Source organism: Pistacia vera, unplaced genomic scaffold (genome assembly GCF_008641045.1).
Source record: "Pistacia vera cultivar Batoury unplaced genomic scaffold, PisVer_v2 Contig40, whole genome shotgun sequence".
In the NCBI taxonomy this organism is placed as follows: Eukaryota; Viridiplantae; Streptophyta; class Magnoliopsida; order Sapindales; family Anacardiaceae; genus Pistacia; species Pistacia vera.
The window spans coordinates 1,549,808-1,563,582 of record NW_022196224.1 but is presented as its reverse complement, the minus strand read 5'-3'; the positions used below and the strand labels follow the sequence as shown (position 1 = coordinate 1,563,582).

At 35.8% G+C, this 13,775-nt stretch overlaps 1 protein-coding gene across 1 annotated transcript in view; it reads left to right on the top strand.

Annotated features, from left to right (window-relative positions):
- The window catches only part of LOC116141584 (DNA repair protein RadA-like), a 58,554-nt gene that overhangs the window by 43,595 nt on the left and 1,184 nt on the right, over positions 1-13,775 (top strand). The window contains exons 2-14 of the mRNA XM_031427068.1: positions 3,950-4,005; positions 4,491-4,549; positions 4,719-4,790; positions 6,118-6,187; positions 6,678-6,682; positions 7,038-7,046; positions 9,901-10,008; positions 10,416-10,478; positions 10,980-11,060; positions 11,378-11,443; positions 11,598-11,753; positions 12,434-12,511; positions 13,698-13,736. Coding sequence (XP_031282928.1) covers positions 3,950-4,005; positions 4,491-4,549; positions 4,719-4,790; positions 6,118-6,187; positions 6,678-6,682; positions 7,038-7,046; positions 9,901-10,008; positions 10,416-10,478; positions 10,980-11,060; positions 11,378-11,443; positions 11,598-11,753; positions 12,434-12,511; positions 13,698-13,736 — 862 coding nt within the window. The remainder of the gene's footprint in view (positions 1-3,949; positions 4,006-4,490; positions 4,550-4,718; positions 4,791-6,117; positions 6,188-6,677; positions 6,683-7,037; positions 7,047-9,900; positions 10,009-10,415; positions 10,479-10,979; positions 11,061-11,377; positions 11,444-11,597; positions 11,754-12,433; positions 12,512-13,697; positions 13,737-13,775) is intronic.

Sequence of the window (13,775 nt, the reverse complement as noted above, 5' to 3'; positions counted from 1 at the left end):
TTGGAGGAAATTAGAATAAAGAAGTGTCCAAAGCTTCAGAAACTTCCAGTTGATTCTGAAAATGGAAGCGAAGGTGAAGTTTTTCTTAATGGAGAAATTATTCTCTTTCTGAGTATGATTTCTTCGTGGGTGCCCTCTGTTTAATGTATCTCACAGGACTCTGTTTTGGTTTTGTATTTCTATTCGTTTTTAATTTATAGCTCGTTTTTAATTTATAGCTCATAGAGAAAGATTAAAAAAGTCAAACATTTTTATTTTCATATGAGAGCTTATAAGTGATTGTTTCTACTTAGCATCATCCCTTTTGGGAGAAAACCTCTTATGAAACTCTTGGCGGTTGCATTCATGTCAACCACTTCTGTTGCAGCCACATGGGTGATCATGCCACATATGGCCAGGCCCGCCAGGGGAATAGATGGACATTTGAGGTCTTAGACTCTTATTGTCCATTTGCAGCGCCATTATGGGGTCTGTGTTCTTCTGTATAGCGGTTATGTTGGTTAAACACTTTTTGAGGAAGTTGAAGTGGAGGAAAGAGCTGGGAAAAGTGACACCAACTACTGAAGATCGGTCATGTTCCAGTTGTAACTCTGATGTATACAGCGCCAGATTTCTTCATTTGGTTCATTATTTGATGATTTTTAGAATAGTATTAAAAAAAAAAGTAAAAATTTGGTTATTTTTACGAGAAAGGTAATTATTAATATTTTGTAAGATGAATAAAACATAATAGGATTTTGAGAATATTTAAACAAATACATTTTTGAGTTTTTAGGATATAATAGTAGAATAAAATAGGGATATAATATTAAACCAAATGAATATCATGCCAACTGAACAAACTCATTTTGGAAGATGATCAAAATATACTGCAGCTAGCTGAGTGTTTTGATCTTAATCTTTGTTAATCATAACTGACAATATACGACAACTTTGTGATGAGTAATACTACACTAATAACTCTTTCTCACAACTTTGGTGTGATAATTCGTAATTGTTCTACAATTAATTATTAGGATTCATGTGAGACTCATTATGAACTGATCAATTGTAAACTGTTACATCAAAATTATGAGATAAAGTTTGTGAGAAATGATTATTGGTGTAGTATAATTCCTCTGTTATTAGCTTTCGACGTGACCGACTTATCCCTTTAGTCATATTTTTAAGGGAGAACGACTTATACATACCCAATATTTGTCAAAACGACAAGTTGGTACCCAAAAGGTTTTGAAACGACAAATGAGTACCTTTCGTCATATTCTGTTAGTGATTTTCGTTAGATAATAGTGAAAAGACTCAAATGCCCTTGAAAGTTTAATTTTTAGTTTTTTATAAATTTAAAAATTTCTAAAAAACCCCCTAGGTTTGCTAATTTGACTAAATACCCCAATATATACAAATTTTATAAAATAACAAAAACACCCCCGCCACCCACAGTGCCAGATTCCGGCCACCACCGCCGGAATCTGGCCGAAAAATTGTGTTACGACACAGACCCGTTGGATCTGTGTCGTAACACACTGCCGATCTGGCAGGAAAAGGCTAGATCTACGTCTGGCCTTTTTCGGCCTCGACGGCCAGATCTGGCCTTTTCCGGCCAAATCCTCCACGGATCTGGCCAAAAATGCCAGATCGACGTGTTACGACACAGATCCGATGGGTCTGTGTCGTAACACAATTTTCCGGCAAGTTTCCGGTCTCGACGGCCAGATATGACCGTAGATCTGGCCTTTTCCGGCCAGATCAGCCACGGATCTTGCCAGAAAATGAAAGATCTACGCGTTACGACACAGATCCGATGGGTCTGTGTCGTAATGCAATTTTCCAGCCAGATTCCGGCGGTGGTGGCCGGAATCTGGCACTGCGGGTGGCGGGGGTGTTTTTTTTATTTTATAAAATTTTTATATATTGGGGTATTTAGTCAAATTAGCAAACCTAGGGGGTTTTTTAGAAATTTTTAAATTTATAAAAATCTAAAAATATTAAACTTTTAAGGGCATTTTAGTCTTTTCACTATTATCAAATGAAAATCACTAACAGAACATGACGGAAGGTACCTATTTGTTATTTTAAAACCTTTTGGGTACCAACTTATCGTTTTAACAAACCTTGGGTATGCATAGTTTACATACATTTGTAAAGTTTTTATTTGTTTTGTTGTATCCTTTCTTGATCAGGAATACGTGGACTTAAGACTTCACTTCTGGAAGAGTTTGGTATTTGCTTGTTGACTTATGATATTCCTGGTTTTGGTGAGAGTGATCCTCATCCCAGTAGAAACGTTGAGTCATCAGTATTGGATATGTTGTTTCTGGCTAGTTCTGTGGGTGTTAATGGCAAGTTCTGGGTGTTGGGATACATCTTAATCTACAGCTTAAGATCATAAGCTTATGAACTGGCCAGAAACTGGCCAGCCTAAGTTCCCACGCTTGCAGGTATTTAGTCGTTCGGCCTATTTTTAATAGAATAGATACACAGTCCATTTAGGGCCTTTAGACAAAGATATGGATATGACCGACATTAGTTTCTAGCGTTTATAACAATATTACTTGTCGTCTATTAGTCCTCCAGGCAAACGACGATACCGCACATTTCATTTTACATATATATGCGCTCCTTTTGAAAACTTTCGCGGTTTCTTCACATGCAATTCCCAGAAATGAAATCAGCTCTCAGATGCTTCCACTCTCCTAAACTTCTTCTCCCACTCCTCAAACCAACCCACTCTTTTTCTCGCGAATTTCCTCAATTTTTCCGCCAAATCCACTCCGTACAACCTCGTCTCTGCTCCGAACCCGACTCCAGCCATCCACCCAAAACCCAAAATCCCCCTTATGTATGGCCTATTTATGATCCTGTCATTTCCGGTCTGGTTACCAAAATGACGGTTGAAGGCAGTGAAGAAGCTCGAGAGGCGGAGCCCGTCCCGGTGCCAGAGTCGAGTGTTGGTGATGATTTGGAGCGGGAGAGGGTTTATGGGAAGTTAAGAAGTCAAAGTTCAGGAGATTTAGAGAAACCCCACATGAAGAAGAAAGGCAGTTTAGGCGCTGGGGACATAACGGGAAATAAGAAGAAAGGGAAGGGCAATAGGGTAAGTTGTGTTTGTGCCGACTGTGGCCACAAGGACGGGCAGTGGTGGTGGACGCGTCGGTCGTGTGAGAGGGTGGGGACGATGAAGAGGTTTTCTGAAGGGGATAATGGAAATGGACACGTGGTGGAGCCGCAGAAGCCAGAACAGGTGCAGCCAAAGCGTTTGCGAGATGTGAACAAGGGAATTAGTCAGTTGAATCGGATAATTCCTCTGTAAGCAGTGAATATTTGAAGTGATACAATTGGTTTTACTTTTGTTTTAAAAGTTTTAAATTTTATCCCATTAATGTTTTCCTTAGAGAAATGTGAACATGAGTTAAATTCACTTCCTGAGTGATGCCATATGTCTTGTTTAGTTTTGTCAATCTACATAAATATCACGTACATGGAGTGGAGTGTTATAGAGAGTGACTTAACCAACTTTTGCTAGCACTCCTCTGCTTAGTGATACCTAAAAATCCCTTGGTCTTACTTGCATGTGACCCAGGTCGCAAATTTGGAACAAGTGTAAGATATTGCAACCTTTAGTAACAAAGAAATCTATGAGGTATGGTAGGGTCAAGTGGAGTGAGTGGACGGAAGATTAGGAACCATTTGGGGGTTCTTCTTATTCATTGGGTAAGTTTTAGTTTGAGATTATTTAGTATGGATGAACAGATGTGATTACTGTGGTCAATTGGGTAGACGTTGAGGGGACTGACTTCCTTGTAAGAAAATTGAGATAATGGACTTGTAAATGCTTTTTCCATGTGAAATGTGCCTTTACAAGTAGTTATATTAAGCAAAGTTTAACCTGAGATTCTTATAATAAAAGGTACTTGTCATTTTCATTTTGGTTCGTGTCTCTTGATATTAGGTCTGGACCCTTCGGGAATGAAGTTGCTAGGGTGCTTGGCGGTGGTCTTGTACCAGGTTTGTTTCATTTGACTGTTTCTATTCCTTACTTTGGTTAATTGCTTGGAGTTATTAAATTCTTTGTTTTCTTATTTTGTTGATGCTGAATTTATTTGATAGTGGTTATTGGAGATATAATAATTTTTTTCTATTTAACTAGTTAGAATTGGAAGCCAACCTTTTGAAATCTTATTTGGGCCTTGAATAGCATTAGATACTATACCTCCCTCCATCCTTCCCTCCCTTTGCATGCTCTTGTCAGATTTACTACCCATGTGGCCTCTGTTCTAGAAATTCAGTTTTAGCCGACAAAAAGTTGCATTGTGTTCAAAGAAATATCCATTGTAATACCTCACTATTCTATTCTGGCTGACAGCATGAATCCTTCTATTTCCAGCATCAGCTTGTTAAAAGACTGACCTTCGTGCCTTAGGAATTTTTCTTCCCTGTAAATTGGATATTTCAAAATTTATTTTTTCATGTTTATGATTGCTGGTTTACAGGCTCTTTGGTTGTGGTTGGTGGAGCTCCTGGTGTTGGCAAGAGCACAATGTTGTTGCAGGTATGTAATTCCATCAAGGTTTAAATTTTGTCTCATGGATCTTCACTCTATAGACAAACATATGAATGCTCTATCAAAATTTTGAGGAATTTAATTCCTTGAATTTTTGCATGATTCAATTTTGTGTAGTATAGCTTTCTTTTCATGTCAATTTTATTTGAACTGGCAGATGGCTGCAGCAATAGCTGAAGGCCGTGATGTTGGTGAACGTGCTCCGGTTGTGTATGTTTCTGGTGAAGAGGTTAGTGTTTTCATGTTGATAGTTGTCTTTTCTTTCAAAGCATGACTATGTCACGTGGTATACATTTTCCAGCTGTCTAATTATTTTGTGTATGTGTTTCTTTGTATATTATATATACATATACATATATACATTTATGCATATACATATATGTATGTATGTGTATATGCATACATATGGATATGTATATGTATTTATGTATGTATGTGTATATGTATAAATGTATATATGTGTATATGTATACATATGTATATATTTATATATAGATATATAAACACATATACATATGTAATACATATACATAGGCATACATATATATAGATATATACACAGATATACACACATACATATACATATACATATACATATTTACATATACATACATATACATATACATATACATATACATGTACATAGGTATACATATATATAGATATATACACAGATATACACACATACATATACATATACATATACATACATACGTATATACATATATATACATACATATACACATGCATACATATATGCATATACACATAGATACATATATACATATACATACATACATACATACATACATACATATACATATGTAATACATATACACACATATGTATGTGTATACATATACACATACATACATATATACATATACATATATATACACATACATAAATAGATACATATACATACATACCTGTACATATACATTACATATATATATATGTATACACATACACACACACACACACACACACACACACACATATTTTGTTTGATTTTTTTCTATATATACAAAAATAATAGATTTTTTTTTTTTAATTAATAGCGGAAGTGTGTTTTACAAAAGTGGACTAGATGACCACTTGACCACCGAGAGAACTAAAGTTCTGAGGGTTGACCACCCTTTTAGGCTTAGGCTTTTCTTTGTTTCTTATGGGTCTTTTAGTTAGTCATTAAATGAATAAATAAATAAATAGCTTTTACTTTTGTAGGACCTTTGATGAGATTGTCTTTTGCACGGTTTAAATTTTCAAACATATAAACATATTTATGTTCACTCTTTTGAAATGATTTATAGTATTTTTAGTGTTTCGTGAATATCTAACTGATAGTTTGCTGAAAACTTCATCAGATGGTAGATCTTGTGTTATTTGATTCTCGGTTAGTTTTTGGAAGCCTATTTAGCATCTGGATCAGGAAATCATGCTCTCTTTTGTCATTAAAAGTTGCAATTGTGGTTTCATTATGGATATGCAGACATCAAGAGACCTTTAAGACTTTAGAGTAATACTTGTTTCCATTTGTTTCCTCATTGTGACAGACTGTTGAGCAAATTGGAAATGCAGCTGATCGGATGGAGATTGGAACGGAGGAACTTTTCTTGTATTCCAGTTAGACCTGGCAAAACGGGTATGGACCCGCGGGTCGGTCCGTACCCGGGTAAAAAATATAGGGTATGGGTTCAATAAACTAAACCCATTTTTATTTGACCCGTACCCGTACCCGATCAAATAAATTACGGGTCATACGGGTGAACCAGCGGGCACCCGCGGGCACCCGTATAACCCTTCTATTCTGTTTTGATTCTTTTGAAGAATCCCTAAAACTTAAAGTCCTTTATTCGAATCCATCTCAGTATCTCACGCCTCCCTCTCACGCCTGCCTCTCACGCCTCCCTCTCACGCCTGACGCGGTGACGCCTCCCTCTCACGGAGTCACAATCATCACGAATCCATCTCATCTCTGATCTCTCGACTCTCAGTCTCAGATCGCGGCCGCATCGTCACTTCGTCATCACTCATCAGTCTCTCATCAGTCATCGCCTCATCAGTCTTCTTAGATTAATATTCATCACTTCGTCACTTCGGTAACGAAATAGAGGCTCAGTCGCTCAGAGAGAGATCAGAAGCGAAGTTCGGCAAAAACAGGTTTCTTCAAAAACAAATCATTTTCGATTATTTTTTTTTTTTTATTTTTTTGGGAAGCGAATGAATTTTTATTCGAATGAAGAGTTTTTAGGAAGAATTGTTTGAGTTTCTTTCATAGTTGCTTATGTTTGGTTTGGTACAGTTTGATGGACCCTTATGGTTTGGTATAGTTTTATGTTTCAGTTTGTGCTTGGTTTTAAATTTTGTTGTTTGGTTACTTAGAAAGTGGAGGAAAGTTATGGAAATGAATTGGAAAGAGTAGAATAGCAATGGATCTTGTTTATGTGTTCTCTTTATGGGTTTAAACCTTTAGGATTTAAAGGTGCATTTTCTACTGTGTTTAAAACGTGGTAAGTTGGAACCCAGAACAATAATTCATCATTCAATCAACTTACTGTTAATTAATAGTTGGGAAAAGCTACAGAGTTAACATAACTATAAACATGTAATTAATCATTTTGTAGTCTAAAAGAGGAATACAGGGAACATGATTGATAGAGGGAATTCAATAGATATTATTCAGCTATATTATTTATAAATACAAGTCAGATATATATATCTTTACTGAGGAATATCTTTACTTGATCTGATCATAGAGGATACTTTAGGAATATCTTTACAAGATGCAGGAACATACATACTGTAATCTAACATTTATGCAAATTCGCAAAGATGGGACGACGTAGCAGAAGTTAGGAAGACCATGAGAGACAGGGGAGTGAGGAAAGAACCAGGGTGCAGCTGGATTGAAGTAAATAAGCAGATTCATGCTTTCATTTTTGGAGATAGCTCACATCCCAAGATAGATGAAATCAATAGGGAGCTCAACCAGTTAATTCACAAATTAGTAGCAATGGGTTATGTGCCAGACACAAATTTTGTTTTGCACGATCTTGAAGGAGAGTAGAAAGAAGACTCAATTCGATACCACAGTGAAAAACTGGCAATTATTTTCGGTTTGATGAGCTTGTCAAGGGGTAAGACCATCAGGATCAGGAAAAATATCAGGATATGCGGCGACTGTCATATCTTTGCAAAACTCACAGCAAAGATGGAGCATCGAACTATTGTGATCAGAGACCCTATCCGGTATCATCATTTTCAAGATGGAATTTGCTCCTGTGGAGATTACTGGTAGCAGATGTTGAAGAAACGCTTGAAACCACACTGCTGCTATCTCAGTGTCGAACAGGAGGAAGAGTTGATAACCAACTTTAGCAGAACACACAAAGCTTCTGCTTTATTCAGAAAGTCATGTAGATTCAAGCCATTTTGAAGCTTAAAGCCAGAAACAATAGCTCGTAAGAATTACTTCTCAGTGATTGTTCAACTTAAGAGGGATCAATAAGGTTGATGGACATGATCGCTACTCATAACAATTTGAATCTAAGTAGGCTATGAGCCACCAAAGAAGTTGACAGTGTGGCCAATAAATCACCTGTACTAAAGAAATGATAACTAATATGTAATTTTTTCATGAAGCTACCATTTTTGGGTCATCAGATGGATATTAAATGCAGTTGAAAACTATATGCAATTTGGGATGAGAAATGATATAACAAATATTTATAGTTTATTGACTTATTTGGTTTGTTTATGTGTAATTGTGTATTAGTGATTTTGTATTTGTTTGTTTTGGTTGGTATTTGTAGTTTTGTATTATATGTTATTGTTTGTTTATGTGTTATTTGTTTTTTTTTTGGTTCATATTTGTTTATATTCTTAATTGAATTGAATTTAGAGTAGTTGATTTAGGGGGTGTAAATGTAAAAAATTAAAACTGCAGGAATTTTGGGGTGTAATTGTCACAATTGAAAACTGTTAGGGGTGAAACTGTCAAAACTGAAAGCTGGAGAGAGAAAAAACGGTCCACCCGCGGGTCCACCCGTACCCGTATAGGGTAGGGCATGGGTCCAAAATATTGGACCAATATATATTCACCCGTATAAGACCCGTACCCGTTTTACCCGTACCGTACCCGGCCCACCCACCCGTTTTGCCAGGTCTAATTCCAGTACCGATGTGGAGGTCCCAGTTTTTATGCCAATTTTTCTTGTGGCTGACCTTTCTCATATTTTCCTCTACACAACTACGTATTATGCTTAACACTATTATAATTATTATGATTATTAAACTCGATTTTGAAAATTTGCCTTTTTGTATTGTTTTGATTATGTGTTAACATGAATGTGTAGTGAGGGATAAGGAGAAATCATTTCTTCCTATTCACCATACCTCCTTTGCTGATTTCTGTATCAACGTAAAATCAACTTATTTCTTTGCAATTAGTTAAATTCACTTGTACTTGCACCAAAATATTCGTTATAATTGGGTGCAATGAAGATTTTTGTTTAAGAATGTTTGTTTATGTAATACATGTCATGATCTTCTAATTTGTTGGATGCTGATAGGAACCCACCTCAACAACCCAAACAAATGAGCTAGGTCATGGGTCTTTCATGGGCCTGGGTAGAACTCTCCTTGGAAAACCGGCTTGCCAAGAGAGGGTGCCCAAGCCTTTATAACCCACATGCTCATCCCTTTCCCTTCCAATGTGGGATCCTAACATTCTACCACGCTTCTACAACTGACATCCAAGTCGGCCTCCTTACCCCTTGGGTGATTATGCGGATCCCCTTTCCCTCGGGTCTCCATACCATTTCTTGGGGTAGCAGCTTAGGCCCAAGGTCAGCCTGTCGTGGGTTAATCTGCCACATAGGCGACGTCCACGTGGGTGCAGGATCATGCTCTGATACAAAGTGGTAGGAACCCACCTCAACAACTCAAACAAATGGGCTAGGCCATGGGTTTTTCATGGGCTTGGGTAGAAATCTCCTTAGAAAACCGGCTTGCCAAAGAAGGGTGTCCAAGCCTTTATAACCCACATGTCCACCATTTTCCCTTCCAATATGAGATCCTAACAGATGCCAAGAAGATTTTCAGTTCAGAAAGTTTGTTTATGTCATACATGTCATGATCAAATAATTTTTTTTCTTATGCAGAAAGTAGTATTGGACTAGGTATTCTGTGAGTGCTATCTGTGTGATTGGCTGATACTTTTCCTCAGCTGCCAAATTTGTTAGCTTTATCATGAATGCAAATATTATGTGTAGTTTTTCGGATCTGGAGCATCATGGAGGATGCCCAAAATAATTGGTATCTTTTTCTGATTTCAGGACATATTAGAAAAAGTTCGGCCCTTCTCCCCTCTGGTGCTAATAATTGATTCAATTCAAACAGTTTATTTAAAGGAAGTTACTGGAAGCGCTGGAGGGCTCATGCAGGTTGATTTTTACAGTCTAGTCCTGCCAAGTCTGAATGCATGTTTTACCTCAATATGTTTGACTTATATGCTGCTTCTGTTATGATCTTTGTGAGATGATGTCTGAGATGACATAGTTCAAAGCATTCTTTAATTGTAACAACATATTTCTAGTTGATAACAACTGTAAAATGTTCTCATTTGTGAAATAATTTTGCATTGTATTCAAATTTTAACCTTGCTCTGCAGCCCAAATTGTTAGCATTTCTGAATAGAAATGAGAAGAATGTAAGGATGGCAGATTTTGTAGTTTTGGGTTCTTAATGAGCGCTACAACTGACATCGTTATATTATGTTTGGGTAATCTTATAGGGTGGTTTTGTGATTGCATTTTCTTTTGAGTATTAACATTGCATTGATGTATGACAGGTGAAGGAATGTACTTCGGCCTTGCTACGTTTTGCCAAGGAGTCTAACATCTCAATTCTTTTGGTGAGAACACATTAAATTTATTGAATTCTTTTTAAACTCACTTTAATAGAATGAGAACACTTTCATAATTAATGGGAAAATATAATACTAGGTGTTTGAAATGTGTTCTGTTAAATTCTAAGTATATGCTACTTGAATGTTGAATCTATAGATCAGCTGTTCCTTATTTGGTGGCTGATGTGGAACTCTAAATTATTTCTATTTTTACTTATCTACAAAGGAATTACAGTGAGTTTATTTTTTATTTTATTTTTTTTGTAATGATCTCTCGGCTTTTGATTTTTTGATTTGTTTCTGTTTAATTTTAGATTTACGTTTATGCTTTGTTTCATTAAAATAATTGGTTTGGTACCTTGATGGCTGATTTCTGGGTCCTGATGTGAATGTTGTACCTGTAATTTTTGTGTTCAAATTGCATGGGTTGAACATGGTTAATATTATAGGCTGATCTCTTATGTTTCTGCTCCTTTCTCACTTTCTCCCTCTCTTCTGCTTATTCAGGCTGGGCATGTGACAAAATCTGGTGACATAGCTGGGCCTCGTGTTCTCGAGCACATTGTTGATGCTGTCTTATATATGGAAGTTTGTATCTTAAAACAATATTCTTTTCTTCATAGTTGATTTTATAGGCTAGCATGAATGCAATTTTCTGTATTGGCTCCATATATGTAAACAACAGATTGTTTTTCCTTAAATTAGATTTTTGAATATTAATTAAAGGGAGTGGGTTTTATTGTTGTCATCCCTCTGTTTTTTCGAAGAATTATTTATCTTTTATTGATGCCTTTCATTCTAGTTGTTTGCTGATTGCCAGGAAGTCCTTATTGTATGAATCATACTTTGCTCAATGCCAAGAAAAAAAATCTCTGATTGTTTGTGTTTTTGAATGCTAATCTTAGGGTGAAAAGTGCTCATCTTATCGTCTGCTTCGAGCTGTGAAGAATCGTTTTGGTTCCATTGATGAGGTATATAATGATTTTATATATGATGGCAGTTCGAACAGGTGCTAGTATATGCAGATAAGTTATTAACATAACAAAGATGGAGTTTATTTTCTTACTCAATATGGAGAAAATATTATCTTATTGACCATTGTTGAGGATTTATCTTTACTTTCAGCTTGGGGTATTTGAAATGTCTCAATTAGGACTGCAAGTTGTTTCAAACCCCAGTCAGATGTTTTTAAGTGAGCAGCACTCAGATTCTGATGTTTTAGCTGGACTTGCTGTTGCTGTTATTATGGATGGTACTCGGACATTCCTTACTGAAATTCAGGTGCTTTCCAATGTTTTTATAAATTGCTAGCTTTTTCCACATTTGCTTCTATTCTTGTTGATAACACGTTTTAGAATGGCAAGTCCAATTTAATGAATTTGGTAAACTAACTAGTTTACATATCTATTATGTTATAACATTATATTAAGGATAATCAAACATTCTAAAAGGCTTATAATTGATGTACTTAAGTAGTTAGTTATACTCGTTTGTGTTACTGATGTTGTGTTTATATGTTTTCCAATTTTTATTTTTTACTGATTATGTATGTATGGTGCAGAGCTGCTGTTAGTATTCTGTGGTGCTGTCTTTTAGTGTACTTCTATGTGTCCTTTCGTGTAATTTAGACTTGCAGAGTTAAAAGTAAACAATTTGGATGTGTGTTATACCAACAGCTTCGAGGGGTGGAATATCCATCTAAGATAAGTTTTATTTTGGGAGGTTTAGAAATTTTTGATGGAATTTCTAAAGTTGAGTGAGCTAAGATGTCAGATTTTATGGTTATCCTGTTGCTTTGTTAGCCAATGTTTAGTATTCTTTTTGGCGACCTCATAATTTGACATTTAGAACAATAAATTTCTGAAAAAAAAATTCTGACTTATAATTTCCTTGCATGTACTTCATCATTTGCTCCCTTTACTCACTTAAATGTTTGATCGACTTTCTGGATTTTTATGTAGGCTTTATGTGTGTCTGGCTCAACAGTTTCAAGACATGTCAATGGTATCAAAGCAAGCAGAGCTGACATGATTATTGCAGTAAGTGCTAACTTAAGTTCTTTCATCACAAGCATGCCATAGTTGTTGTGTTTCACTTCCTATTGAAAAGAAGTTTTCTCTTAAAAGGTATTGTTTTGCTTCACTGTCTTTGCTGATTACGTATTTGCTGTTTCTAATAGTTTCTTATAAGATAGCTATAGTTGTCAGATGTTTTCTTTTATTCTTCTAGTTTTATTTGCATTGTGGTTGTCCATCGTACCTTTTACTTTAATTGTGTTGCTATAATGATGAAAGACTGCTGAGTGGCTGCATTTAGCATTATGACGACTAGACCACTTAAACTATTTCTTAGTGTCCAGGCTATGAAGGCCTATCTGAATCGAGGAAGCTATTTTGAAGAATGTCTTACCATTTCTGAGACATTAAGCTTCACGTAGGCATTGATTGAATAGTTTAGTACCAAAATACCCGATTTAGTTACTAAGGAAGTATACAGGCAAAACATTTAACGCAATGTTTAACTATTGTCATACTTGGTTTAAATATTTGAATTAGTAAAAACCATAAATTGGTGCATGTTTGGTTCCATGGTTACAAAAGATTTTTATTTTTTCCCCCCTCTAAACAATCATCTGTTATCTGCAGCAGACAACTTATTTAGCTAACAATGTGTAGAGACTGCTTTCAGACTTTTGCCAGAACACCCAGATTAGTGATTATCAAGAACATGTTAACGTCATTTTCTGCTTTACCAGAGATTCTTTTGAATGAACCCATGCAATTTCTTTTCAAGTGACTGAGTAAAAATATATCAACTTTCATGGCGAGATATAAATACTCGAAGCTTAGCGTTCAAAACTTATACTATAACTTACAGCTATACAAATGGATACCAGAATTTAGAAAACGAAACTTGTGCTCTGTACACATTCTTGAAAACATGTTTTAAGAAACAGAAAACAAAAAGCGCTGCTAAATATACCTTATATCTAAATTGATCCAAAATCAACAAAACCTGGTATTCATTTTCAGGAATTGGTATTCAAAATGTTATTTCCATATTTCCTCATCTTTTTTAGGACAATTTAAAAGTTTAGGACTCATTTGTGATGATGTTACTTTTCCAAATTGATTTAAGGTATTTTATACTTCTGTCTAACAAGTAATCTTTAGCATATTGCATTTAAAAGCATGCAATAGTGACAATTTCTCTCTGGAATTATAGGTTCTTATGGAGCAAGCTGGTCTGGAGCTTCGAGAAAACGTAAGTTCCTTAACATACTATTTATCCTTCCATAAATGA